The sequence below is a fragment of the Drosophila mojavensis genome, unplaced genomic scaffold (genome assembly GCF_018153725.1).
Source record: "Drosophila mojavensis isolate 15081-1352.22 unplaced genomic scaffold, ASM1815372v1 contig_277, whole genome shotgun sequence".
Classification (NCBI taxonomy): domain Eukaryota; kingdom Metazoa; phylum Arthropoda; class Insecta; order Diptera; family Drosophilidae; genus Drosophila; species Drosophila mojavensis.
Genome location: NW_025318822.1, coordinates 4,857,540 through 4,883,719, shown reverse-complemented (window position 1 = coordinate 4,883,719; position 26,180 = coordinate 4,857,540). Strand labels below are relative to the sequence as shown.

The 26,180-nt window shown below is 40.6% G+C and overlaps 7 protein-coding genes across 9 annotated transcripts; 2 read left to right on the top strand and 5 right to left on the bottom strand.

Annotated features, from left to right (window-relative positions):
- Window positions 1–6,596: 6,596 nt before the first annotated feature.
- Window positions 6,597–10,730, bottom strand: LOC6574390 (probable cytochrome P450 313b1). The gene is made up of 7 exons (XM_002000403.4): window positions 10,083–10,730; window positions 9,829–10,026; window positions 9,427–9,618; window positions 9,293–9,362; window positions 8,176–8,302; window positions 7,851–8,078; window positions 6,597–7,260 (listed from the first exon to the last, which is right to left on the bottom strand). Exons 1-7 carry the CDS (start codon window positions 10,369–10,371, stop codon window positions 6,673–6,675), a joined length of 1,692 nt encoding a protein of 563 aa, XP_002000439.2. The 5' UTR covers window positions 10,372–10,730; the 3' UTR covers window positions 6,597–6,672.
- Window positions 10,731–14,064: 3,334 nt separating this feature from the next.
- On the bottom strand, window positions 14,065–16,306 carry LOC6574389 (dual specificity mitogen-activated protein kinase kinase 4). Its single transcript, XM_002000402.4, has 5 exons — window positions 15,933–16,306; window positions 14,878–15,737; window positions 14,678–14,818; window positions 14,538–14,623; window positions 14,065–14,478 (listed from the first exon to the last, which is right to left on the bottom strand). Exons 1-5 carry the CDS (start codon window positions 15,961–15,963, stop codon window positions 14,304–14,306), a joined length of 1,293 nt encoding a protein of 430 aa, XP_002000438.1. The 5' UTR covers window positions 15,964–16,306; the 3' UTR covers window positions 14,065–14,303.
- A 93-nt stretch (window positions 16,307–16,399) lies between these two features.
- LOC6574388 (SRA stem-loop-interacting RNA-binding protein, mitochondrial) lies at window positions 16,400–17,006 on the top strand. The gene has a single exon (XM_002000401.4). It carries the CDS (start codon window positions 16,680–16,682, stop codon window positions 16,947–16,949), a length of 270 nt encoding a protein of 89 aa, XP_002000437.1. The 5' UTR covers window positions 16,400–16,679; the 3' UTR covers window positions 16,950–17,006.
- Window positions 16,972–18,446, bottom strand: LOC6574387 (dihydroorotate dehydrogenase (quinone), mitochondrial). The gene is made up of 2 exons (XM_002000400.4): window positions 18,242–18,446; window positions 16,972–18,182 (listed from the first exon to the last, which is right to left on the bottom strand). Exons 1-2 carry the CDS (start codon window positions 18,263–18,265, stop codon window positions 17,016–17,018), a joined length of 1,191 nt encoding a protein of 396 aa, XP_002000436.1. The 5' UTR covers window positions 18,266–18,446; the 3' UTR covers window positions 16,972–17,015.
- A 102-nt stretch (window positions 18,447–18,548) lies between these two features.
- Window positions 18,549–19,436, top strand: LOC6574386 (protein SYS1 homolog). The gene is made up of 3 exons (XM_002000399.4): window positions 18,549–18,844; window positions 18,900–19,021; window positions 19,103–19,436. Exons 1-3 carry the CDS (start codon window positions 18,680–18,682, stop codon window positions 19,296–19,298), a joined length of 483 nt encoding a protein of 160 aa, XP_002000435.1. The 5' UTR covers window positions 18,549–18,679; the 3' UTR covers window positions 19,299–19,436.
- Window positions 19,359–20,566, bottom strand: LOC6574385. Of its 2 annotated transcripts, none has more exons than XM_002000398.4 (2): window positions 19,778–20,566; window positions 19,359–19,720 (listed from the first exon to the last, which is right to left on the bottom strand). In XM_002000398.4, exon 2 carries the CDS (start codon window positions 19,705–19,707, stop codon window positions 19,453–19,455), a length of 255 nt encoding a protein of 84 aa, XP_002000434.1. In that variant the 5' UTR covers window positions 19,708–19,720; window positions 19,778–20,566; the 3' UTR covers window positions 19,359–19,452. The 2 variants fall into 2 exon arrangements, with proteins under 2 accessions (XP_002000434.1, XP_015022916.1); XM_015167430.3 differs by having other exon boundaries at window positions 19,792–20,566.
- A 516-nt stretch (window positions 20,567–21,082) lies between these two features.
- LOC6574384 (ATP-dependent RNA helicase bel) lies at window positions 21,083–25,973 on the bottom strand. Of its 2 annotated transcripts, none has more exons than XM_032728190.2 (4): window positions 25,375–25,973; window positions 23,777–24,113; window positions 21,747–23,657; window positions 21,083–21,668 (listed from the first exon to the last, which is right to left on the bottom strand). In XM_032728190.2, the coding sequence occupies exons 1-4, from the start codon at window positions 25,417–25,419 to the stop codon at window positions 21,556–21,558; spliced, it is 2,406 nt and encodes an 801-aa protein (XP_032584081.1). In that variant the 5' UTR covers window positions 25,420–25,973; the 3' UTR covers window positions 21,083–21,555. The 2 variants fall into 2 exon arrangements, with proteins under 2 accessions (XP_032584081.1, XP_002000433.2); XM_002000397.4 differs by having other exon boundaries at window positions 21,738–23,657; window positions 25,375–25,972.
- Window positions 25,974–26,180: the final 207 nt, after the last annotated feature.

The window sequence follows — 26,180 nt, the reverse complement described above, 5'->3', positions numbered from 1 at the left end:
TGCATTTGCAATTTAGTTATTGCTATATTCTGTTTTACAATTATTTAATTAAGTCGTTGTTAAGAACTACCCTATCTCATTGTTCAATAACTTTTCCTGTTAATGGACTTTCATCATCAAACATTCAGAATGTGATAATGTTATTCATATATTTGATATGCCACAACACTCAAATATATGAAGACTCCACATGGGTTGATTTTGTCAAATTTTTAACGTGTAATTTAATATAACGTATGTAATATGTAATATAACGCGAATCTATATAAATGATTTTTAAAGGGGTTTAATCGATAACACTAAAACAAAAATAGTTATCGCTTAAGATAATCGAAATCGATCTACGCGTGCTTTACATAAACTTACAAAAATTTGAAGTCTCTTGCGCTTATAGGTCCTGAGATCGACATGCCGGACGACAGGGCGCAGCATATGGCCTTGCCACGCCTTCTTCTGCCTAATACTTACACATCAATAAAACCATGAATTGCCATTTACAATGGACTCAAGGTAAAATACAAAAAAAAAGTTGTTGTTTTTTTTTTTATTACAATGGCAGCAATAAACTAAATGTATATACATATGTACTATTATTTATGCATAGCTAAGAGACAGCTCAAACTACGAAGCATCGAACTAATTTCCGGTTCAGTCTTATTTTTATATATTCCCCAAGTTGATTTTGCTGAGTGAGCTATTAAAGTGCTTGAGCGATGGCAGTTAGCTATGCAATGGGGAGGGGGGACGGAAGAGTAAAGGCAAAGCCAGTTTTTGTTGACGTCAGTGGCACCTGCGACAATGACAATGGCTTCCATATTCAGCAGGCAATTAGCATATTAAATGCCTGACTTGTTGCACCTGTTGTCGTGCGAAAATCATATAGAAAGTTACAACTGTTGCAGCACGGCTGTCAATTAAATTGATTGCAACGAGCGCGCTACAAATATTTTATGGATTAACAAGAGTTGAACATGACGGGCATTTAATTTCACCATTTAACAGGAAACCAAGCGAAAAACCGCAAATGCCAAAAGTTAAGGCCAGAGCTAATCCTTTATGCATATATTAAGGGCAATGTGATGGCCAAATAAAAGTGCATTACTCACCTGATTCATAGATAACACAGAAACGACTCTGCATAACCGAGACAGCCCAATGCCAAATGAAACAACTGGATTAGCTGAGACAGAAGCCTGCGCAATTATCAACAATTGTTATTATTTATTGAGATTTGTCAACAATGTTGTTAGGCAATAAATTTGCCTGTCACTCATTAAAGAAATCATTGGCAATTTCTGTTTTCATTACTCGCGGCTCGTGTGCCGCGGGCAATTAAATAAATCAGACCCCAGAAGTATGCAACATAATATGCGAAGCGCTTGGCATATTGTGTATACGACACGTGTGCCGTCGGCATAGAAATTGCCGCAATTGTTGTCGTTGTCACTGGCGTTGTCGTTTCTGTTGTTGTTGTTGTTGTTATTGTTGTTGTATCATAAAAATTATGCAGATTAAATGTGGCAGCAACGTTTTCTTCTTAGGCAGCCATATGACATTAAATTCGCATAAGGCAACAGCAGCAGACGAAGCAACTGCAGAAGCAGCACCCAGCACAGCAGCACAAAAGATGTCTAAATAATAAAAAAAAAGGAACTTGAGCTGTTGGTGCGACGCACAAGTTGATTGAATAAATCACAGTAGGTAGACTGTAGCTTCTTCTCCAGAGTCTTATCAAAGGCAACAGCAATGGGCGCCGCAAGTGAAGACTTCACATGTAGCTGAGTGGCATGCAAAATGTATGCTCAGGTCCAGGTTGGGCTGACTGACGCGTTCGCTGTAAACTTTTTTACAGCCCGGCAACAATTTGGCCAAGTAGCTCTTGAGCAGACGTTGTAAAACGCGGCCAGTCGCTTCATCTGCTGCTGCTGCTGCTGTAGCTGATGCTTTTCATGCCTCATTATCGCAAAAGTGTGCAACAATTTTGTGAATGAATTCAGTGTTCGTGTCGTACGTAGGCGAACAAAAATTCAATTAGTTTACATTTGTGCTCAAACCCAAAATTTGTACTTTGTTGCGCGCTCCTCGATACGGCAACAGCAATACAAAATAAAACACTTAACAGCTATAGCTGAGCTATCTGAGGAATTTCCATTGTTCGAGTCTTTGAAAGTTTATTTGCCGCTGACCAGCACGTCGTATACGCAATTTAAAATTGCGTATTATACAAAATCCAAATAAAAATTTCTTTTAAAACTACTGTTAGAAGAATTCGGTTCAATTCTATTATATATCATAGGAAAATCAATTTTGCACTCAATTTATTGTCGAGAATTCCTGTGAAATTATTGCCGCTAGCCCACCTGCCGTATACGCAATTTCAATTTACATGCAGATATAGCAAAAGAGAGAGAAAGCGATACGATGTAGTGAGCGAGAGTGAAAGAGAGAGAGGGAGAGAGAGAGAGAGGGAGAGAAGAGCTGTTACATTGTATTTATTGCCAGCTGCAAAAATATTTTTAGAACTTTATCCATCAAAGTGAAAAGCCCCGCTGCGCCTCACACAGCTGATGGCCTTGCACCTTATGCAGCAAAGTTTTTAATTAATTGCGCCGGCCATTTTCGGCCAAGCACTGGCTAGCCTTTAATTGCAAATGAAGCAGAGCTAGACGAAGGGCCGAAGGTAGTTGGGTTGCTGGCTGCAGTGCCAATGGCTTTCACATTGGACCCGTTCGACCACACGAACACGGCTAATTTGCACCGAGCGCGTGGTCACAACAGTCTGCGCAGCGAGTCAATCAGTAAGTCATTTGTATGCGTGTGTGGCCTGGGGGAAAGGCGTGTGGACGGGGTCGGCTGGTGGAAGGGGTTGTTCAGCAGTCAGAGGCAACAGTCACGCGCCTCGCCTCATGTTCGCTAATTTATGCGATGCGGCAGCCGCAGGCGACGGCCGCGCTGCAAAAAGTTTGCCATCTGACACGGGACAAAACGCGAGAGATCGCAATGAAGTGTCAGCTCTGGCTGCCCTTTTAAGTCCACCCCCACTTCCCGTGAAACCCATGCCGGCTGACAGCAACGCCCTGCTTGTTTTTGTTTAAACTTTGTTCGATGCCTCGATACTTCACCTCTCAACCCAGCTACGCCCACTACGTAGTTCACAGTTCGCATTTCCTCTACTCGACAATAGCTAAAAGTTTCCATTCTTTTTTCAGTTTAAGCTGCTGTAAAAAACAATTTTTCATAAAAAAAGGAAATAATAGTAATAGAAAACAAAAAGCCAAAAGGTGACATTATGACAGCGAAAATGGGATAAAACGCAATTTAATTTCTATCAAAAACTTTACTAACTCAAGGGCAGAGCCACACTTGCCTGGCAAATATCCTTTTGATTTACTTAAGACATAAATAACTTGAGCCAAGCAGAGAATTATGTACATGCATTCATTTCGAATTATTTCATACTCTTGTAAAAAATGCTTAACTTTAAGATCCATAAGGTTCAAAGTTTATACAAATAATAAAACTCTATTTTTTTCCCCGAAATAAAACGATTTACATCGCTTTTCTCTCTAAGCTCTAACATTTCTTTGCTCAAACTCAACTTTCGGACTTTTAGAACTTAACTCAACTAACCCTAATAAAAGTTTTTGACAAATTTGCGCTTTTCGCCAGCCTTTCGTTAACTTTCTAATGCAATTTTGCTAAATATTTTTGCACTGATTTCGGTTGAAGGCCATGCACAAAAATAGTTCGAATTGATGCCCTCGTATACTGTTTTCCAAGTGCCGGGGTGGTCCCACAAAAACTTCTTGAGGCGCCAAATTGAGTTAAGCGATTGAAACTGTCTGGCAACGCCCTCACACATCACCAAATTCAATTTGAGGTAAAGTGACAGCCACTTTAAGTTTGTTACCCAATAAACACACGTACACAACACACAAACCTACACACACACACACACACACACACACATGTATATTTGCAGTTACTGCAAAATGCACATCAAACTACAATAACAATTAGCATTAACACACATTGATGAGCCCAGCGGTTTTGCCATTGGATAAGTATTTTATTTGGTAAGGATTTCTGTTATGTTATTTTTCTTGCGGCTGTATCTCGTAAAAATACAAGCAAACTTAATTAGGCTCACGATTGCAGCGACTTAAACCAGCATCAATTGTTATGTATGTGAGTACGTTTGCGTGTGCATGTGCGTGTGTTAATGCGGTTTACCCTCATGGCTTAAGCGATATACGCATTGGTCTTGTTTATTTCTTGTCCGCAGTTAACGCACATGCGGGTTGCCCTGCTAAATGTTTAACTGTAATTAACACACACACACAAACACTTCGGGAAGAAAATAATTGCATGTCGTATGTGTATGTGTGTGTGTGTATTGGTTGACTGTTAAGCTTTAATTAAATATTCCCTCAACTCTGTAAAAATATTACTGTATTGGTCAATGGTTTGGTATTTATATTTAAAAGCCTTGTGGCAATAATTAATGTGACCAGAGGAGTAAAAGCAGAAAGATCGTGCAAGCAACTGTCAGTCCAACTACAAATACCAAAATATCACTGCCCAATTTCTTAGCATATAAATATTCCAAACAATTTTTTGGAATACCGCAGAGAAGAATAATGTCAACAGACAACATGATTTTATTAAGAAAGAAAAAAACTTTAACCTAAATCATGGGCTAGAAGCCAGTATTTACACTATTTACAATTATTTATTATTTATTTCTAAAATATTAATCAATAAACGAATTACTTCCTATGAATATTTATTTAGAATATAAATTTGAAATTTATAAAGCGTTTTCTAAAACAGGTAATACATATTTCCCATCTTTCACAAAACCATGTTAGGAAACAAAAACTACATATGTATATCAAATCTAAAAATAAAATTCGCATTTAATTATTCCAACGAAATCTGACGGCCTTCAATAATATTTGCGAATATCTAAAAAGTTGTGCTATGATTTTCGGTGGGAACTTGAAAAGTTTGCTCATTAAAATTGCATTTAATGCCTGCCCAAACAAAAACGTTATTTAAACGGGCCTTTAGCGCAGGTGCTTGGTTTTATTTACATAAAGTGTCCTTGCCATTGGGCTATTAAGCCTCAGCCCAATTGATTAACCCGGCATATGGCCTATCTGCGAGTCGGCCAACTAGCAGGAATTAAAGCTTTAGCCCTTGGCAATCCTTGTTATACAAATAGGTCATTTGCTAGTCAATTAAGGATATCTGCTAAATATTTTATTACCAAGTGGAGGCGGAGCTGGCGCGTCGCGACGTTAGCCCTTATTATTCATGTAGAGAGAGTATGGCGGGCGCATAGCTAATTGAAAACTTGCAAAACTTTTGTTCGTTAATAATAAGCCAGAACAGAACACAGTCAGAAGGGTCTTGCCATCCTCGATGCTACATGCCCCATGCTCCACACTGTGTGTTTGCCAAGTATCCGAGTTGAGAAGTCTTTGTCAGGTTTGATTTGTTGGAAATGATTTAATTACTTATTGCAAAGCGCTCAAAAGCTATTATTAAGTTGAATGCCCGTTGGCCGCACTAAACACGCGTATTAGATTAATGTTGTGATTACTCAAGTGCCACGCCCACAAACCGCCCGCGGCCCGCACGACCCGCTCATCACAATGTGAGCTGTGTTCTGAAGCGTTAACGAGCCCATCCTAGCATATTTCATATTTTCCCCGTACTTTTCTTGTGCTTGGCCCGTTGTACGGCTTCCGGCAGGCATCGAATGCAGACGAATCCTGTCGAGGGGGATTTCGGGGCTGGACCTGGACTGGGGCCAGGCATTGAATTATGCATATTTCACTGCACAAAACGGCAACGAGTGCGGCAACAGTGGCAATTTATTCATTTAGCAGACGTCAAGCCAAGAAAAGTAAAACTGAATGATTGAATGCCGCTATGAAAGGAAAATAAATTAGCTTTTCTATTTCAATGAAAATGCATTTCATATTTTTCAATTGCAAAATATAGTCGTTATATAATTTTGTCATTCTCTCTCTCTCTCTCTGTTAACATTTATGGATATTTGTCAAAATATTATCATGCCCTTAACACGAAAATAAAAAATTAAAATAAAAATTCATAAAGCGTGCAAATGCAAAGTGGTTCAGAGATATGCTAAACGGATCGCAAATGTTGTGTAAAATATTGAAATGATGCTCGGGCTCGGGTGTGGAAGGGCAACTGATGCCTTTAGGCACTGACTACTTCAGTATATACATATACACACACATATGTAAATTACATACATATTTATAAAATACATGCATATCCATATATATATATATATGTATAGTTCCCCAGTTTTCCGATTAGTTGCTGCAGGAAGAGCATTTTCACTGCATCAGAGTTTTGTCGAGTTCAATTCAATTAAATCAATTGCGTTACGTATACGCAACATGGCGGATGCTAGCCATAACTGGCCATGAACCGTTAGAGGGGCAACAGTAGCAGTGGCAGTGGCAGGAGCAGAAGCAGAAGTCGCTGCAGCTGATGGAGGCAATTTCCAGTTAACGAAGCCCTTAGCATAATTCAATTATTGCACAAGTTTGGAATAAATTGCATAAATTGCGTAAACAATTTACAAACAAAAATTACATTTTTAATTGGAAGATTGGCAGAGGACATGCATTACCGACGCTCCACGCGGCACAGCGGATACTCCTTGAGTTTCAGTGAAATGTTGCCCTTGACCAGCAACTGCTCCAGCCGGGCAGCAGTGCTAATGCGATAACAGCGAAAGATCTTGGCCAGCAGCAGCTTCATCAGCAGCAGCGCGTAGCGATAGCCGATGCACATGCGCAGTCCCTTGGTGAAGGGCACAAAGGCGAAGGCGTGACGTGTGGGCGCATCGGGGCCGAAATGCGCCTCCGGATTGTAGGTTCTGGCCAGGGGACCCCAAACGCGCACATCTCGCTGCATATTGTAGATGTCGATGCCGATCTGTGTTCCGCTCGGTATGAGGTAGACGCCATCGTCGCGCCGCAACTCCAAGTCCTGGCCAGCACGTCGCAGCACCATGGGCACGGGCGCAAACAGACGCATGGACTCGTTAATGGCCATCTCGGTGTAGCTCAGTCGCTCCAGCTGCTCTATGCTGATGTCACCGTGTTCCGGCAGCTCGGCGCAAAGTTCGTCGTGCAGCTTCTCCTGATACTCCGGATGCATCGCCAGGCAGAGAATTGTGAAGTACAAGGCCGTCGAGGTAGTCTCGAATGTCTATAGCATTAAACATGATTAGTGTATTGCTATGATTGAGTGACTAACTGATTTATTGATGTGCAATCCACAACTCTGAATATTGATTGATGAATGACAGTATGAAATATACATAATTCCCCAGTAATATATTTGTTGAACTCCTGGATTGATAGATCAACTGATAGAACAACCATAACCTCTTTAATTGATGCAATATTTATAGACTCCAGTCTGAATATTCTTATATTAAGATGGTATAACTGATCTTTTAATAATTGATTGATTGATCGCCAGAGGGACTCATTAATACAATCGCAACTTATATTCTATATAAACAGAGAGCCTCTACCCTTTTCTGCCCCTCTCAAATTATTATCCATACTCACATCAGCCAATTTAAATTTTTTACTAACTGATTGCATGAGATGAGAAATATTTTCCCCAGTTTCCTAATGGATTGTAATTCAATGTGACTCCAAGGAAAATTTAATAACACACTGTGCATTCCCCTTTAAAGCAATGCTAGTAATACTCATTCCCTAGCTAACGTCAATACCATGCATATCATCCATATAATTGGCTTCATATGTATTATAGACGCTACTCACCGCCGCAATAATTACATTTGCCTCGTCCCGCACATCCTGCCAGCTCATTTGCTGGCCTCGTTCCACGTGCTCCCGCACCTGTTCAATGAATATCGACTTGGACTTGATGCGACGCTGCTGCTGTTGCTGTCGTTGATGCTGATGCTGATGCTGATGCTGTTCCTCCTCCAGCTGCTTGTTAGCATCAGAGTCTTCCACGCCCACAACTGATACAGCTGGCTGCAGCAGCTGTGGCGTTTGACGAGACACCAAGGGAAAGCAAGTCATGAGCAGGCAGCAAGCGAGTGGAAGGCGGTCAGATTCTGGGCCACGCCCACTAACATACCTGTTCCACAAAGCCAAACAGCACGCCAACGACCTTCTGTTGCCGGTCAAAAAGTCGCGACCATCGATAGATGAGCTCCGGATAGAGCCAGGGGGACAGCATTCGCTTCACACACACCTCCGTAATCCTGCAAGCAAAACGGAGGGATGCAGAGTGTTAAAAGTTAAGCTACACTTGGTGAAATCAGCAGTCAGCAAAAAAATTTTAGTCAAATTAAATCGAATTTGAAAATTGAATACATGAATTTCTAATGTCCTATTTTCATCTAACTGTACTTACAGGTGGCGTAAGTTTTTTTGGAAGAATCACAGGCTTCATTTAACTCTAGATTTGTTATTCAGTTTTTCGAATTTCCTAAGATAACAAGAAATTTTCAAGGTTAAAATAAAGACCGAAAGTTTTCTCCAAGTGTAGCTGAGGGTGAATTAGAATACTCCCACCAGCGAAAAGCAGCGGAAACGCAAAGAGAACGCCAACTCATGTCGCAAGGTATTAGCCATGGCTGAATGGCTAGCGATGCTGAAAGATTGTAATTAGCTAATAGGCAAAAACAAGGCAGCAGAGCGCTCCAGCACCAGATAATATCTCTGACAAAAACAAGCCACTAGCTAAAGAACTCACAGTCTGTGAAAGAGTTTTCAAAAGCAATCGAGCGTATGGCTTGAATAAGAGGCTTAGAAAATACGTGCTTAGTTTGTGCACTGAATTAAGTAATTACGCTCATATAGAAAGGGGCATAGCCTCGAATATCCTCATTTCCTTATATATAAATGGGTAAATAGAATGTGTCGATATAATATTTTCTTTAACAGCAATTCAGATAAAAGAGGCACGTCCCTCTGTATGAATAGTGCTGTTGTCTATCTATTTCATAAAATTCTATATTTTTTTATCAAACTCACTTATACATACAGCTTTATTTATATATACACTAAGGGAAATATATTATATATGCAATGTTGAGGCCATATAAGAATCCCTCCCACGCTTTTATAATACTTTCATATTGAATCCATCACACATTCCTATTTATAGAAGACCTCCTTTTAGCCCCTTTTGATAGCACAGCTCATAGCTGATTCTTTTCAATTTATAATACTTTTTTTCATTTACTCACCCACTATACGCCTCAAAGATGGCCTTCGAACCGTCGTGCTGAAAATTCATCCTCTTGCCCATTGTTGTCTCTGTTTCAAAGCAAAGTCGAGGCCTACATTAATCTCGTGTATTCTTAATAATATTTATACTTACGACACGCAGCCTCCAATACAATTTTCTTAAGTATTTCATAGATCTCGAGACTTTTGCCCCGCTGCACACCCTCCACATCCAGTTTCTCGAGCAATACATCCGCCTCAGCATTGAAAATGGGCAGAAAATTGCATAAGATCTGACGACCAAAGGCAGGATTGATGAGTCGACGATGTTTCTGCCACCGTGGAGCTGTGAATCGAACGATAGAACAATTAGAAATTATAATTGTAAATGCACTATAATAAATTTAACATGAACTATGTAAATTCAAGAAGGAATCGAAGGTAATTTAAGTATTACTGAAAATGTTTTGAAATGTTTTTATAATCTTTAAGATTAAACATATCTGGAAATTTTGTGTAACTTCCATTCCTCTTCAGCTTTTTACAGTGTACTCACAGCTGGATGTGAAGAGTCCGTCACCAATGGCCGAGCTCATGAAGCGATAGAAATCGCCCTTGTTGGTGCAGTGCGTCGAATTAAAGATTTGCTCCACGGTCTGTGGGTCGTTGACATAGAGAAAACAATTGGTGCCCATCCAGGAGATGAAGGGCGCCTTATACTTATGCGAAAGTCCATCCATGTACTGCAGAAAGGCTGCAGGCAAACTATAAATAAGTGCAACTCCCAGATAGAGATCTAGAGTCACTTACTCTGTGGATTCATCATTTGCAGGCCCATGCCAATGAAGGGCCAGCCCACAGGTCCAGGCAGTTGCCAGGCCGCCTTGTAGTAGCGTCTGCGACTCCACAGAAAATAGAGCCACAACAAAGCCAGCCAGCTGACCAGAATGATGCAGGCCAGCATGTCGTTGAACTGCCAAGAGCCAGCAATCGGGTCGAGTCGTATCGAATTGAATTGAATTAAATCAAATAAAAATATGTTAAGCGTAAGACGCTCCAAGTAATACTGAGACCCCGGGCCTATGGCAGCTCGGCCCATTGAGATTTGTATATGTAGTCGAAAAGATTACGCACTTGGGCTCTCTAATGCGCCGATATCTATGCCCACCACGTGCCGGGCTCTACGCAAATGGATACATTGCTATGCGGGTCGCGTACATCCAGTCGATAATATGCCATGGACACTCCTCAAACCGGTAAAACATGACAACCGAAACTATTCTGTCTTGGGCTCGAGAATACAACACGAAATGTCTCATGAGCAAATGTTAAAAGTGAATGTAATTAAACAGATCTTCAGATAGTGAATAATTGATTGGTAGAGATTTTAAAACACTGAATCTATATATACTTATATAAGCGATATTTATAATAAGTCAACTCCAAGCTAAATGTAGAGAGTTTGATTTCCACTTCAATATATTTGTGGCCAGGGTTGAGTCTAAGAAGTTATCGAACCTAATCAAATAATTAAAAATAAGAAAGAATTAATTGAATATAATAATAAATCAATTTTAAAGGGTGGCAGCCTCTTATACTACCCTCGCAGAACTATATGAACTATGTTTCAAGAAATATGTACATATGTTTATGTGTTTTTAGCGCATAGACAGTCGTAGTCAAAAGTATTCAAACAGCAAACACGATTTCCGATCGTTATTTGTTCAATTCTCTAAAAAATATTTCTATAGACTTAACCAAATATTATATAAAATAAATGTTTCACAAATTTTAAATTAATCAAAATTCGAACAAATATATAAAAGATCTAATTAAAAAAAAGTCTAATAAATTTTTAAAAATTGCAAAATTTTCTAAAATTCATATTTCTATAATACATATATATAAATATAGTTTTATAAAATATGTATATCTGTCTATCTTAATCAGAACTTACATAGCTTACCAACAAAGCCAATACACCCCTTTGGCACTAGTTGTAGTGCATCAGTAATTCAAAGAGCATTGCATGCTATGAGCTGGTTTTGATTTGACTAATTGGTTAATTAATGGTTCGACATTATCTATTTTAAGTATGGGTGTCAGCTACATTAAAAAGGCGCGGCTCGCCATTGATTAGAGTTTTCAAATGTATTATTTATTCACTATTCCATTTGTTGCTTTATACAAATTCTTCGAGTTAAGTTTAACAATATAATTTGTTTTCCGTGCGTGCACGTGTACTCATTCCATAATTAGTATTAATTATTGTTAATTACTTTATTAATGTTTAATTTCTCTTGTGGTGTTTTGTTTTCACTTTATTTGGATTTGTCTCGAGTCGAGTGGAGAGAGTTATAAGCTGGTTATTTTTGTATAGTTAGTTAGTTGCTTTGCTTAAACTTAGTGCAATAGCTCTGATTGGGGTTCAGTAGAGACCCATTTAATAAGTTTTAGCCCATCTCCGTCCTCTAGTATGCATACTGTAAATATATATATAGAATGCATATATATATATATATGATATATACTATATCGAGCTTCGGTAAATTCCTAGGCAGACAGCACAGTTTGAGCTGACTCTTGAGGATAAGCTGAGTATGTTTAAAAATTGTATGCGAATATTTTCTTTTCATTTTTCATGGACGTTGCGTTTTTCACTTAGAGTTATCATTTTAGAGGATTTTCCTTTTGTTTAAATTAAGCAAGTATTAGTTAAAAGGCCATGGGATCATTTGAAAGCCAATTAATATTTAAGAGAGCTCTTCTTCTTCTTCCATGCCTTTACTACGTGAACTGATCTGACAGCATAGTACTATATCTATGTATATATCTACTATTTATATATATATGTATATATATACGTGTGTGTATTTTTATACGTTAGCAATTAGATATAACTATCATCGTATTTGTAGTATATGTCTATATACACATTCAATAATTTGATAATTTAAACAAATTATACACGTTTTATTGTCAACAAAAATATGACGACTCGCGACTCAACGATTGCATTAGCTCAGTTATTAACAACATGCAATTGTCGTTAATCATTAATCATTTAGTTAGTTAGTTAGACACACACAGATGCTGCAAATTGATATTAGGCATCAACTACGATTCTACGGCAGGGGAATGTGAAAGTACGAATACTCTATTGGTTTATAAATATATATTAAGTGATAGTTTATCCTAGTTGTAATTATGATTTGTTTTTGCCTTATGCATACCCTTTTCACTTTGATTTTCCATTCCATTCGATTCAAGATCAGCTTAAATTAGTGAAAATCCACTCGAGATCAAATTCGTTTTCATCTGCAGAGGCAGGGAAACCGTATGCCGATCTATCGAATAATTGTGGCAAGGGTATACAAGCTTCGGCTAGCCGAATTTACATACTACATCGTTTTTAAAATAAACCTCTGTCTGCCTGTGCAAATTAAATTGCAAAGCATTTCTTGTTTTCCTTTCGCGCGTAATACAAAAATATTTGTGTTTTTATTATTCAACTGTGCTGCTAGTTGTTGTTGCGGTTTAATGCGCATGTATGTATATGCAGCAACAAAAATGTAACGAATAAAAACTGTAAATAAATGTATATGCATTGCTTAATTATCATACATACATACATAAATATATATATGCTGCGGGCACACACAAATGTCTATTTTTTTTATGGATTTAATTACACTCTTTTTTTTTCTTCTTTTTTTTTTTTGGACGCTGTGTGTAGCTGTAGTTTTTCTTGTTCTTTCTACACTCTCTTCATTATGCATATTCTATAAATATATAGTTTATGTATATGTTTACAAAATAAACTTTTGCATTTCCTTTCACATTGGCGCTTGCATAAATATTAATCGAAAAGACATTGGCAAAGTTATATTTTGCTTTTTGTTTTTGTTTTTTGTTTAGACGGGAGCTTAGACGGTGCAATTACATGTGTGTGTGTGTGTGCACATGTGTTTGTGTAGAGGGCTGTGGCATGGCCATGTGTTTAAGCGTGGTGTGTGTTTAAGCTTGGCTAAGGTATATCATAAAAACTAACTGCCGCGTATTACATATTATTATTTAATTAAATTGTTTATGTATTCAGTTGATATCGCTTTTTGTTTTGTTTTTATACTTAGGCACAATACATTTATTTTGTTTTGTTAATATAATTCACAAGCTGCAATTGTATTTTGTTTTTTGTTTTCTTTTTACTAAATATTTTTTAAGTCTTACGAACTAATTTCTACGCATAAAAACTTGTGTAGTTGTCGGTCTGCATGTGTGTGTTGATTTGTTTTTAAGTATTATTATAATATTTTATTGAAATAATTTTGTATCGATTTGCAAAATTTTCTCTACAATTTATAAAAAATGCAGCCACTTGGCAAATATTTAAAGCTTTTACTTAAATTGCATACGCAACACAAATGTTCATAAAATATTTCGTTATCCAAAAAAATTAAATATATAAATTATATATTGAATGTTGCATTTTCTTATTGTTTATGGCTATTTTGTAGTTGGCATTTCTCATATAGTTTGCATCATAGGTAACAATTTCCATTTACTTTGCGTGTGTAAAATCTTTACAAATATTGCTTTTCATTTTTGCCAGTTTTGAGGGTAACAATTAAAAACAGAAGCCATCAATTCATCAAATGCTAGCTCACTTAACTTAAAGAGAAAAGGCATTGGTTTATGTTTCGCTACAAACAAAAACAAAAACACTTTGAGACACTTCTCCTCCTAGACAGTACTCACAAAATACAAAATATATATATACGCACTTTACAAATTGTTTAATTTCTTTTTCTTTTTTTCTATTTACTCTTTTTTTTACACGCAGTTGTTTTTGTTTTGACTTTAACAAATTATGCGCTACGTTTACTACGAATGCTACAAAGTAGACAACAATATTTGTATTTTTTTTTTTTTTGTGTTCTTTTTTGCGTTTTTTTTAGTTTTAATAATTTGCCTTTGTTGCTACTGGTTTTTGCTTAGTTAATTTATGACTTTAGTTTAACTCGCTTCAGATTAACTTTCCGCGGGCTGGTTGGTTGTAAACTGCGTAATGCCATCGCTTTCCATTGACTCGAGAACATCAGCCACATAGGCGGCGACGTCAGTGTGGCTATTCTCGCCTCTCCGTATGAATGGCATCTGCAGCAGTCGGCTATATTTGGGTCTGTCGCTCTCCTTCTTGATTAGGCTGTGCATATTAATTGGAATAAGTAATTGGACAATCTGCTGGGTATATTCAACTCTTACCAAGTGTTAACGAACTCGACAAACTCCATTGAGAATTCTATGCCATTGTAGGATGTATGCAAACGCGGCGGATCACCCTGCACAACCTACAAGAAATATGGATTATAACATCTATTGATTTTCAAATGACGAGCAAGTACCTGACACAACTGCTCAAACACAGAATCCCACTTGCGATAGGGGAAATTGCCTGTGGCCACCTCCATTAATGTTATACCCAGAGACCAAACATCGCTTCGCACATCGTAGCCCTTGGCCCGCTCCGGATCAATGCGTTCCGGCTGTAAAGCACACATATATAGAGCTGATAAAGAAGATTAAGTACTGATTGCAAGCCTACCGCCATGTACGGCCTGCAGCCCGCGTCCTTGGTCCTGGCTATCGAATCGACTAGCTGACCAGAGATGCCAAAATCACACAGTTTAATATCGCCTCGACGATGCAACAGAATATTGCTCGGCTTAACATCACGATGTATTATCTTGAGCTCCTCCTTTAAATAGTTTAGGGCATTGACTGTGGCCACCGTGATCTTGGCCAGTATGGATTCAGGTATATGTCGCTGCTTCTTCTCGAATATGTACTTGTAGAACTTATCCAACGATGTGTCCATTAACTCCATGCATATCCAGCAGTCGCCCTCCTTGAAGAGTGCCCCATAGAATTGCACTATGTAGATGCATTCATTTGACTTCATAACCACCTCCAAGTCCATGAGTAGCTGCTTCTGCTCCTTTTCATCTACCGTAGAGCGTATGCGCTTCACAGCCATTACCTTGTCCAGTTTTTTGAATACCATTTTATTTACTGCACCAAATGCGCCGCGTCCAATCTCTCCCAAATCCTCCAGATCATCCGATGTGAATTGATGCGTATTAGCAGCACCTTCACCAAACTGTAACTTGCCGCAGGCCTGCTGCCTAATCCGCTCCCGGTGACGGTCTGTGGCAGTGCTGCTACCAATGCCGCTGGTGCAGCTCGTGCTATTGCTGTGGCTGCTGCAGCTTGGTACCGGCACCGCTGGCACAAAGCTGGTCTGGCTGCTAAACCGCATAGCCACATTATTTTGCTGCGACGAGGAACTGGAGCCAGACGACGTAGAACCCGACGACGTAGACGACGTTGACGAAGGCGGATGGCGTATGCTCAACTGGTTCAGATTAAGCTGGTCAGGCGGTATACGGGAACGGCTAGGCCCAGCTATCATTGTGATAAGGTGTGGAAAATTGGTTATTTATGATCTACGGCTTATCAACTGCATTGCGCCCAACCAATGCGTCAGTGCTGTGTTCATACGCGTGTGTGCGTGTATGTAACAGCGAATATATATATGTGAGTTGTGAGTTTGTGTGAGTATTCGTGTGCGTGGGCAGAGTTAAGCAAAAAATTACTCACTTGCAAACAAATTTTTGGGCCTTTCTGCCATTGTGTATGCCTGGCGCTAAATCCGATAGCAGTTTTATTATGAACGTCGCTTTATTGACGTCGTTTTCTTCTTTTCAGGTGGGCGCCGCGCCCCAAATACACGTCGCTCTAAAGGGGGCGCCGAAAATATTTTCGCAGCGAAAACTACTGGCAAAACATATACTACACCATAACCACTCGCCGCACACTTTATAGGTGGTCACACTTAAGTGCACAGCTCAATTATTTATTTAATTCTCGAGTGCACATCTATACGTCTTGCATTTTCACACTTTCGTTTTACATAAAAATAGACTAAAAAACATTAAAAAGGCAGCAATGCAACAAAATATGCAATGTGACCACAAGTAACAAAACTGAAAACACTATCGATAAATACTGAAAGAATCAAAAACACAATTTAGCAGAACTAATGTACAGCCACATTCTGTAGCGCTGTCCATAGCTCTGTTAAATTTTAAAAAAGCTCAAAATATAATTTAAAATTGAGCTATTACCCAAAACAAAAACTATTCTATTTTGTATTCTACAATAGTTCAAATGGAAGTAATTTAAAACTCTAACGAAATAAAATAACAATTTATCTTCGATTTATTGATATTCTGAATGCTGTTAATAACAGTAACACTAGCTTTTAAATTGAAGAGCAATGTTAAAACAATAAAAAAATAAGTTCTAGTTTTAAATTCAAAAAATACTTACGTAAATAAAAAAGTTATGTCCGGCACCGCAGCTCGAAGCACCTACAAGCTCTTTGTGGGAAATTTGCCCTGGACCATAAGCAGCAAGGAGCTGCGTACGTACTTCTCCCGCTTCGGCCATGTGGCTAACGCGGAGGTGGTCTTTGACAAGCAACTGGGCTTGTCCAAGTACTATGGCTTCGTGATATTCAGCCAAAGAGACGCCTACAACAGTGCCAGCAACCAGAATACACATCTTCTCGATGGACGTGTACTCAACGTCCAACGCGCCAACGAGAACGCATAGCTTTAAGTGAAGTAACGCATTGTTATGAGAAATATACAAACAATTTTATTGTTTTTATACGATGTCTTAACGCAAATATTTGGAGTAGTTGGAACCAACAGCACGTCCAACATTGGCCAGGCCCAATTCACTAATCCGCAGCGAGAGGTCGCTTTTGATGCGCTCCACGACTTCGGGCCCTTCGTACACGAGAGCTGTATAGATCTGAACGAACGAGGCACCAGCCTCGATCTTTTCGAACGCATCATTTCCAGAGGCCACACCACCCACTCCAATGATGGGAATACTACCTTTGGTTAGCGAGTAGACTTGAGCAATCATCTTAGTGGAGCGCTCACGTAGCGGTTCGCCACTCAAGCCGCCCGCCTCGTTAGCCAATGAAATATCGTTGATATTGTCTCGGGAGAGCGTGGTATTGGAGACAATTAAACCATCGACGCGACATTTCTTGTTGTTGATGACGGAGATTATGTCAATCAGCTGACGGTGATCGAGATCGGGTGACAGCTTCAACAGTATGGGCACATTTGTGTTGACCTTAAGTTTGCCGCGGACTGCATTTACTGCTTCCAGCAGTTCTGTGAGCTCCTTTTTACTCTGCATTTCCCGCAGTCCTTTCGTATTAGGACTGCTGACATTGATGACCAGATAATCGGCGACGGGCCCAAAGGTACGTACGCCTTTCACATAGTCGCCAATTGGAGTCATCGTGTCGCGGTTTCTGCCTAAATTTACTCCCACAATAGCATTAAAATCTTCGCGCTGACGAAGATCTCTCAACCGTTTCAACACCACGTCATGGCCCTCACTATTGAAGCCATAGCGGTTGATTATGGCCCGGTCATCAACTAAACGAAACACGCGCGGCTTTGGATTGCCACTCTGGGCCAAAGGCGTCACGCTGCCCACCTCAATGAAGCCGAAACCCAAATCCTTTAGTCCCATTATGGCCTCGGCGTTTTTATCGAAGCCGGCTGCAATGCCAATTGGGTTGCTAATGAGGCGACCAAAGAAGGAGCAATGCAAATTTAGATCATCTGTGTAATCGGAGGCAGGATAGAGGCGGTGCTTGCAGGCCCACACCGCCAAGTTGTGACTTGTTTCAGCGGGCAAAATACGAGCAACGGGCATGACAAATGAGCGGTAAAAATTATCCTGATTATTATAGGCTGTTATGCCCATGAACAGGGCTGCGGCCCCTGCTGTTACAATGCCTAACGATCGTAGGCGACTCTGGAATTTTAATAATTTGTTCAATATTTAATTCAAGATCTCTAAATTTTTAAGCTTACAAATTTCCGCGTTGCTTGCACCATGTTCAAGAACGATAAGAACTGAAATATTAATATTGTACTTTTGTTAACAGTAGTTAACAGGTGCTTGCCCTGTTGAAACAATTGTGTGGTTTGGATTTGTAGAAATAAAATCAATTTTTTTAAGAACAATTTTTTGTGTGTTCGATGTGTTTGAATTCCTGTGTATGTGTATATAATTAGATATATAATTCCCTACATACATATATATAAAATGATCTGGACCTACATACATATGTACATCATGGCTTCGCTTCCATTAACAGCTGAGCTACTTTGAACTAGCTATGAGCGGAACTAGTTGACTCCAAGGGTGAGTCAGCCTTGGCTTTACCGTTTTGTTTTTGCATCTCTGGACCAATAGAAAGTGCACATATGCGACAAAAATAGATAACAACAATTCTAAATAATAATAACATGAAAGGTGGCACATTTCGAAACACGCAATGGGATCCCACGCTGCTAACATCACAGATTGTGTCCATGCAGTGCTGCGTGTACTTCACACTTGGCCTGCTCGTTTTTATAGCCAACAAGTTGTCTGGCGACAATTATACATTGGATCATCTATTCGAATACCATGTGAGTGGCATATTAATTGATGTGCGTTGCTTTTTCTAATGCACTTTTCTCCCAGGAAATACATATATATGATCTGGGTGGGCGGCTGGTTATCTGCGCATTTGTCTTGAACGCTTTTGTGGCCTCCTTGGCGCTCTGGTGCATTGTGCGTCGGGCAAAGCTGTGCCTCGACTTCAGGTAGCTATCAGTCATACAAACTCCCTGTCTTTCGCTCTATCACTCTATTGGTTTTCATTGTACTCTTTCACTCTTCCACAGTTGCACGTCCCATTTGCTGCATCTGATAATCTGCTGGTGGTACAACCGCTCCTTTCCAGCGAGCGCCTCATGGTGGCTACTCAATGTAATAACAGCGACCATAATGTGCATTGGCGGCGAGTTTCTGTGCCTGCAAACCGAAATGAAAGAGATTCCCGTTGGCTACGCTGCGCTCAATCAAAAGTCAGACGTTTGACATGACCAACACATAGTAACGGTATCTCCAATGTGATTGTGATGCTAACCAAGCCACCAATTACTCTAAAATAAATGATACTTGTAATTTATTGTTAACATAGTTTAAGAATACAAACTATATATGTATGTAAATGTATGTATGTCTGAAATATCTATGGAAATATCTGATATACATAGGGCGCACCACGCTTCAGCTTCAGCTCCTTGGGTATTAGCTGTGGCGGCATAAAGAACTTCAACTCCGCTGTTGCCGGCTCCCCGTCTGAACTCTCGTTGTGTCCGAATAACTGCCAGATGGGTAGCTGATGCGGCACCAGATACCAATAACTAAACATTACTCCAAACGAGATTATCAGCGCGCCCAGCAGCAGCAGCGTCCAGCATTGCTCACGTTGTGACTTTTGCATTTTGCGCGTTCAACTGCCAGCACACCGAACGTTAAAAAATAAAAATAAATAAAATAGATTCCACACTCACATAAACAAACACACCTTTAGCCAACAAGCAGACGCGTCCATTTAGCTACAAAGCAACAGCAGCAGCAGCAGCCCCAGCAGCTGAAAGAAGGCAGCTCCTCATTTTGCAATGCAGCCCAGCAGATAATCAGGTTTGCCTAATCTAATCAAATTAGTGGCTAGACTCGGCTGCCAGCCCAACGATCTGGCGAGCTTTCGTTCAAATTTATGTTAATTGAGGAGCGGACATAACGTGCGCCACCAGAAATTCTTTTATTTATGGAATCCGCGCACACACACCGCTGACAAATTGGAATTCCAAATGAATAAAGAACAGCTGCGCATATGCGAATACTCTACTCGTCGATTACCAGATCATCATAATAAGTTAAAGTCAAGCAAGGCCAGTCAACTCTCCAGGTTTCTCTCATTGTTGATCTCTTATAGGGAAAGAGTCTCGAATAGTTCATACCCTCGCACTTCTGTATGCATTGCCTAAAACAATTTCTGTTATTCTGAATAGTCGTGAAATTAATGACTATTAAACATTGCTGTAGACGCGACTGATGTCTATAATTACTTCTATAAATCTGTCGTCTACCAATAGCACATATAGTAGGTATCTCTGCTGTCGATCAATTCGTTCCAAACTCAACTACAAATTCATAATGCCCTCTCGCCAAGTGTATCAAAAACTGGAATTCCAGTTAACTCGCATAGATTCCAACTTCGTTACTTTGAGAACTTTTATTTTAAATTATCGAATAAAACTCTCGGATTTTCCATTTGCTAAATTATTCAATTTATTTTTTAGCAAACTTTTTTTTTTTTTTTTTTTTTTTTAAATGTTTTTTTCGTATTTCGTGATTTATATTTTTATACATATGTATATATGTATACGCATATATATATATATAATAGTTATCTTTTCGTTATCTTTAAAATCATTGATGTTCAATGTTTCATCAATTGAAAATCGCTTATCATTTAAAGTTCTAGGTTTTGTATTATCTTTATCGATTTCAATATTTGAAAGAGAAAAATATGCGAGAGGATGCGTGTGTTGGGGAAAGGACACTAGTAATTCATAAATTGCCCCTTTTATAATAAATCCTTAATGTTGCTGGCTCACGTTCCCGTGTAGCTTTGCTCTAGCGTATCTATGTATGTATATAAATTTGTATTATTAATATTATTTGTTAATGAACCTATTTTTATGCGTGTGTTTGTTTGTGTGTATGTTTTATAAACTACAATTTTTCAGTGTTCATCTTTTGTGTAACGGTTGTGTTGTTTTTCCAGCATATTTCTATATTTATGTTTAATATTATTTTTAAACAATTTTATTTTATTTGTAATGCTTTTGCTATTGTTAATGTGTGTATGGATGTGTTGCTGTATTGGCGTGATTATATGTGCTTGTGAGTGTGTGTGTGTGTCTGTATGTGTGTTGAGTGTTGCGCTGCGCACAGACAGTTTCTCTTTCACATTTGCTGCCCCTATATATATAGATATATATACATATCTGTATACATATATAGATGATACATATAATATGCAAATATAATTAAGTTGTTATATCGATCGGTTTATCAAAAGATTTTCGCATTGAGGCTCTGTTTCTTTTTCTTCTTCTGTTCCTGCTTCGACTTCTACTCCTCACTCCGGGCTCTTGTTTGTTAATCCTCTTCGCTGTAGTTGTATGTGTCGCTCCTATTATTTTGTTTGCATTTCTATTTGACGCTAGTCGGGATGATGTCGCTGTGGATGCTGCCGGCCTCTATGGCTGACAAGCCTTGCTCATTGACCCCACCAGTCCGGCCCATTGTTTGAGTGAGAGCCACCACCGCCGCCGCCGCCATACGATCCACCGTACGAGCCACCGCCGTAGGCGCCGCCGCCAGAGCTGCCACCTGCCACAACATAAGCATTATCATAATATATGCAACAAGGTAGGATAATAATGTGCGCAGTTCACTCACCAAACTTACCATACGAGTTTCCATTGCTGCGATAGTTGCCACCACCACCACCGGCGGAACCACTGCTGCGACCGCCGCCACCACCGCCGCCGCTAACACCACCGCTGCGGCCGCCACCACCACCACCGCCACCACCGCCAGAAGATGTACGATAATCGCGGGAGCCAAAGCCGCCGCCGTAACGTGCGCCGGCACCGCCACCACGGCGCTTGGCGCCACCATGGCCGCGATCTGAGTTAAGCATCTCTTCGAGAAAGCCAGGTATCTCCTGCTTGGTCTCGATCAGCAGCTCCAGAAGGTCGGAGCAAATGTTGCGATTCTTATCATTGAAAAACGATGTGGCAACACCGAGATTACCCATACGACCTGTGCGGCCAATACGATGCACATACTCTTCCACATCGGTAGGCAGGTCAAAGTTAATGACATGTGTCACATGCGGAATGTCCAGACCACGTGCCGCCACAGCAGTGGCAACGAGAATCGGGCAATCACCCGATCGGAAGCAGCGCAACGCCTCCTCACGCTCCTTTTGGGTGCGATCACCATGAATGCTGGTGACCGGATGATTGCACTGATAAAGAAACTCTTCCAGAGAATCGGCGCCCTTCTTTGTCTCCACAAAAATGAGCGTCAGATTATCCTTCGAGTACTCGGGCCCATCCCGTATCGATGACAACAGATCCAACAAATACGAACGTTTGTCTTGATCGTAGACCCACAATATGGTCTGTGTTATGTTCTCCGAAGTGGAGCCAACACGTCCCACGGCCAAGAAAATGTAATTGCTGAGAAAATCGCTGGCCAGCTCCTGGATTTGTTTGGGGAATGTGGCCGAGAACATCAATGTCTGTCGCTGGCCCGTCGGTGGCATGTTCAGCTGCTCGACAATGCGACGTATCTGAGGCTCAAAGCCCATGTCCAACATACGATCGGCTTCGTCGAGCACTAAGAAACGTATATTCTCCAATCCCACCTTGCCACGTGTTATCATATCCTCCAAGCGACCGGGCGTGGCCACAATCAAATGACACCCACGATCCAGTTCGCGCATCTGTTCGCTGGTGTTGTTGCCGCCATAAAGGACGGCGGGACGCATGCGCGAGCGATAGGCAAACTTTTTGGCCTCCTCAAAGATTTGGGTGGCCAGCTCACGGGTCGGCGCCAGCACCAGGCCCAGCGGATACTGCTTGCGTCGGCTGTATTGCCGATTGCTTTGCGGCGGCGCAGATAATCCGAGCTCGTACATCTGATTCAAAATCGGCACCAAAAAGGCGGCCGTCTTGCCAGAGCCGGTCTGCGCGCACGCCATCAGATCTCGTCCGCTGATTATAATTGGTATTGCGTATTTTTGCACCGGCGTCGGTTTATCATAACGCGCCAGATTCACATTGTTCCGGATGATCTCCGTCAACTGCACATCATCGAACGATGTGATGTGCGGCGGCACATTTTGGCCCGTCGCCTCCACGGGTATATCCTCGTATTTGTCAAAATTGATACCCGTGTTGCCCACACCGAAGAGTTCCTGCTCCAAGCGCTCGTCGCGTGGTCCCAGTTTTGTGTAATCGATGTTGCCCCCGCCGCTTCCGCCGCCTTCCTTCCAACGACTGTTGTTGTAGCCACCTCCGCCGCCGCCCCCGCGATTGCCGTAGCCTCTGTTGCCGCCACCACCGCCGCTGCCGCCAGGTGGACCACCTTCGTTGGAGCCCCCCTCAAAACCAATTGGGCGCTCAGGCTCCTGCCAGCGATCATTGCGTGGCTGCTGAACCTCCTCAGATTGCTCGTTGAGGCCATTGCCTCCAGCTCCAGAGGAGCCCCCACCACCTCCGCCTCCGCGATAAGATGGTCCGCGTCGATCCCCAAAGTTGCGTCCGCCTCCTCGATTCCAGTCGCCGCCGCGGCGCGAGTCAAATTCACCTGCGAACAAAACATTACAAAGTTGATTAGTTTTTTATGAAGTTCCCTTCAATCCATGTGATGTTCCTGTATGGAAAAGGATAATTCGTACAATTCTAAAAATAGCTGTTTAGACTTACCGTTATAATTATCTTCGTAGCGATTGCCACCACCGCGCCTACCACCGCCGCCGCCGCTTCCAAAACTTCCGTACTCGCCGCTCTGGCGATTGTAGCCGCGATTTCCGCCGCGATCGCCTCTGCGATAGTCACCGCCGCGTTGCTGCTGCTCCCTTTGCGGAGCGGCACCTGAATCAAAGCCTTGACCCTGATTGTCTAAGTCCGCGTTGTTGTTGCCACCACCACCTCGAAGATGCGGGGGCACATAAACGCCACCAGTGACCGAATTAGTGGAAGTCTTGCTTGTTATGGGGCCGCTATAGTTAGCCGAGCCGCCATTCAAGTCCAGACCAGCAACCTAAAGAAATCATGATGAATAATTAGAATGGAATAAAATCAATCGAATTAATCTACCACAATATATGTAAGAATATATATATTCGTAATCAATATAAATCGTGAATGCAACTTTTCAGTATGGACGATTTTCTTAGCGTTTAAAATAAACAAAAGCATTGACTTTTTGTTTTAGCACTCACACACATACACGGGATCAAGTTCAACGAATTCCAAGCCGTTGCCAAAGAGAGAATTGTAATAACAAGTTTTTTCTCGTTTGAGCATAGACACACATACATATATACAAATCACAATCTCTCGCAATTCTATTGGTGTTCCCGGTTAGCAACATGTATTTTTTATGTGAAGCGCGACGCCTAGTGTCACACACACACATACACACACAAACACAACCTTTCAAACAGAGACACACACAATAGTTGCGAAAAATAAGCGCAACTAGTTTGAGAGGCTTTGACTTTGACTTAGCAACAACAAAAACAATGGGAAGCCTCCCACACAGGCAAAATTCATACGTACGCACAACGTTTTCGTGGAATGAGTTGCAATGGAAACTATACAAATGTGGAACTTGTTTTCGCCATATAATCAGTTACAGGGTGCTATTGTCTACCGTATGGTGGAAGTCGCCCACAATGCACAGATTACATGACCGTCTGGCAACCCTGTTTACAAATATACTCAGCTTCCACATGAGTGTGTGAGAGAGAGCAATGCAAAGAGAACGCCGCAATCTCGCACTCACACATTGGTATGCACTGGTTTAGAATTGCGGTTACACATACACACACACATTAGCAGAAAAACTCTCGCACGCATACATGTACATTTGCACAGCAATGAACATGTCAAATTGGAGGCAGCCTAAAAATTATACAAAGAAATTACACAAATGAAATGAACTTACAAGCACACACATACACATACACACATAAATACATATGCGAGCCACTGCTCGTTGCAATATGTAAAAGCACACCAAATTCCACGGTCAAACGTTTTGTATGTTATGAAATCAATAAAAAAAATTTTTTTAGAACTCGACTGAACACTGTTCAATAATCGTGTGCAGACCGCATGAGCATCGCCGACTCTTTCACACATGCACACTCACACAAAGACACACTTTTAGCTGACACAGCTAACACACATACACACACACAAATACACCAAAGGTAAATGTACATTTTTTTTCCATTATGTACCCTATTTTGCACCAAACCACATTTTACATTCACATATACAAGTACAATACTTACTTGCTGCTCTAGACCTGTGCCATTTTGGTTAATAGCATTACTCATATTATCCTCCAATCACTTGCTTGTTTTTTCTTTCTTTCCGTTTAGGAAAATTTTGGAATTGTTCTCGATTTTGCGCACACTTGCAATTTCCAAAAAAAATTAATTGTAAATTGTGTTTCTTTCTTTATGTATGTTTGTGTTGCACTTCGTGTCTATACGTTTTCTTTCAGTTTTTTTTTTTTCGACAACTTCTTACGTTCCACAAGCTACTACGTTCTTATGTGGAGAGAGCGAGGTTGTACTTTTTATAAGTTTCTTCGACCAATAAGAAGTTTTAATTTTTATATGCTTCACTAGGCCTACTTGTGCCTACTGACAATCACAAGCCAGATATTATGCTTGTTCTTAAAATGTATGGTTTTAGTACGCTTTCGCGTTTTTTCTGCTTTCAGACGCGTGTCTTATCCACACCAACGGCGAAAACGAGCCACACGGGAAAAATGGTGGAGAATTGGTGATGGGAGTGCGTGAGTCAGCGTTGTTACTTATCGTTATCGCAGTGTCCAGAGTTGATTATTACAGAGTTGCTTAGCAAAATGCGTTACCAGACTGTTGTTCACTTCACGCTTTCCGCTTCACTTCACGATTGTGTAGTTCGATAGTCATATCAAATCCTGGTAGCCGTTATATCTACCTCGTTCTATCTATTTATTATCGTTTCAAGCGTTTCTGTCCGCAACTCGCCTCAAATTTGTTCGTTTTTGCGAAAACCTTCAACAACTTTAAGTGCTATGATGGATGTCTTCGCTATGGTGGGGCTG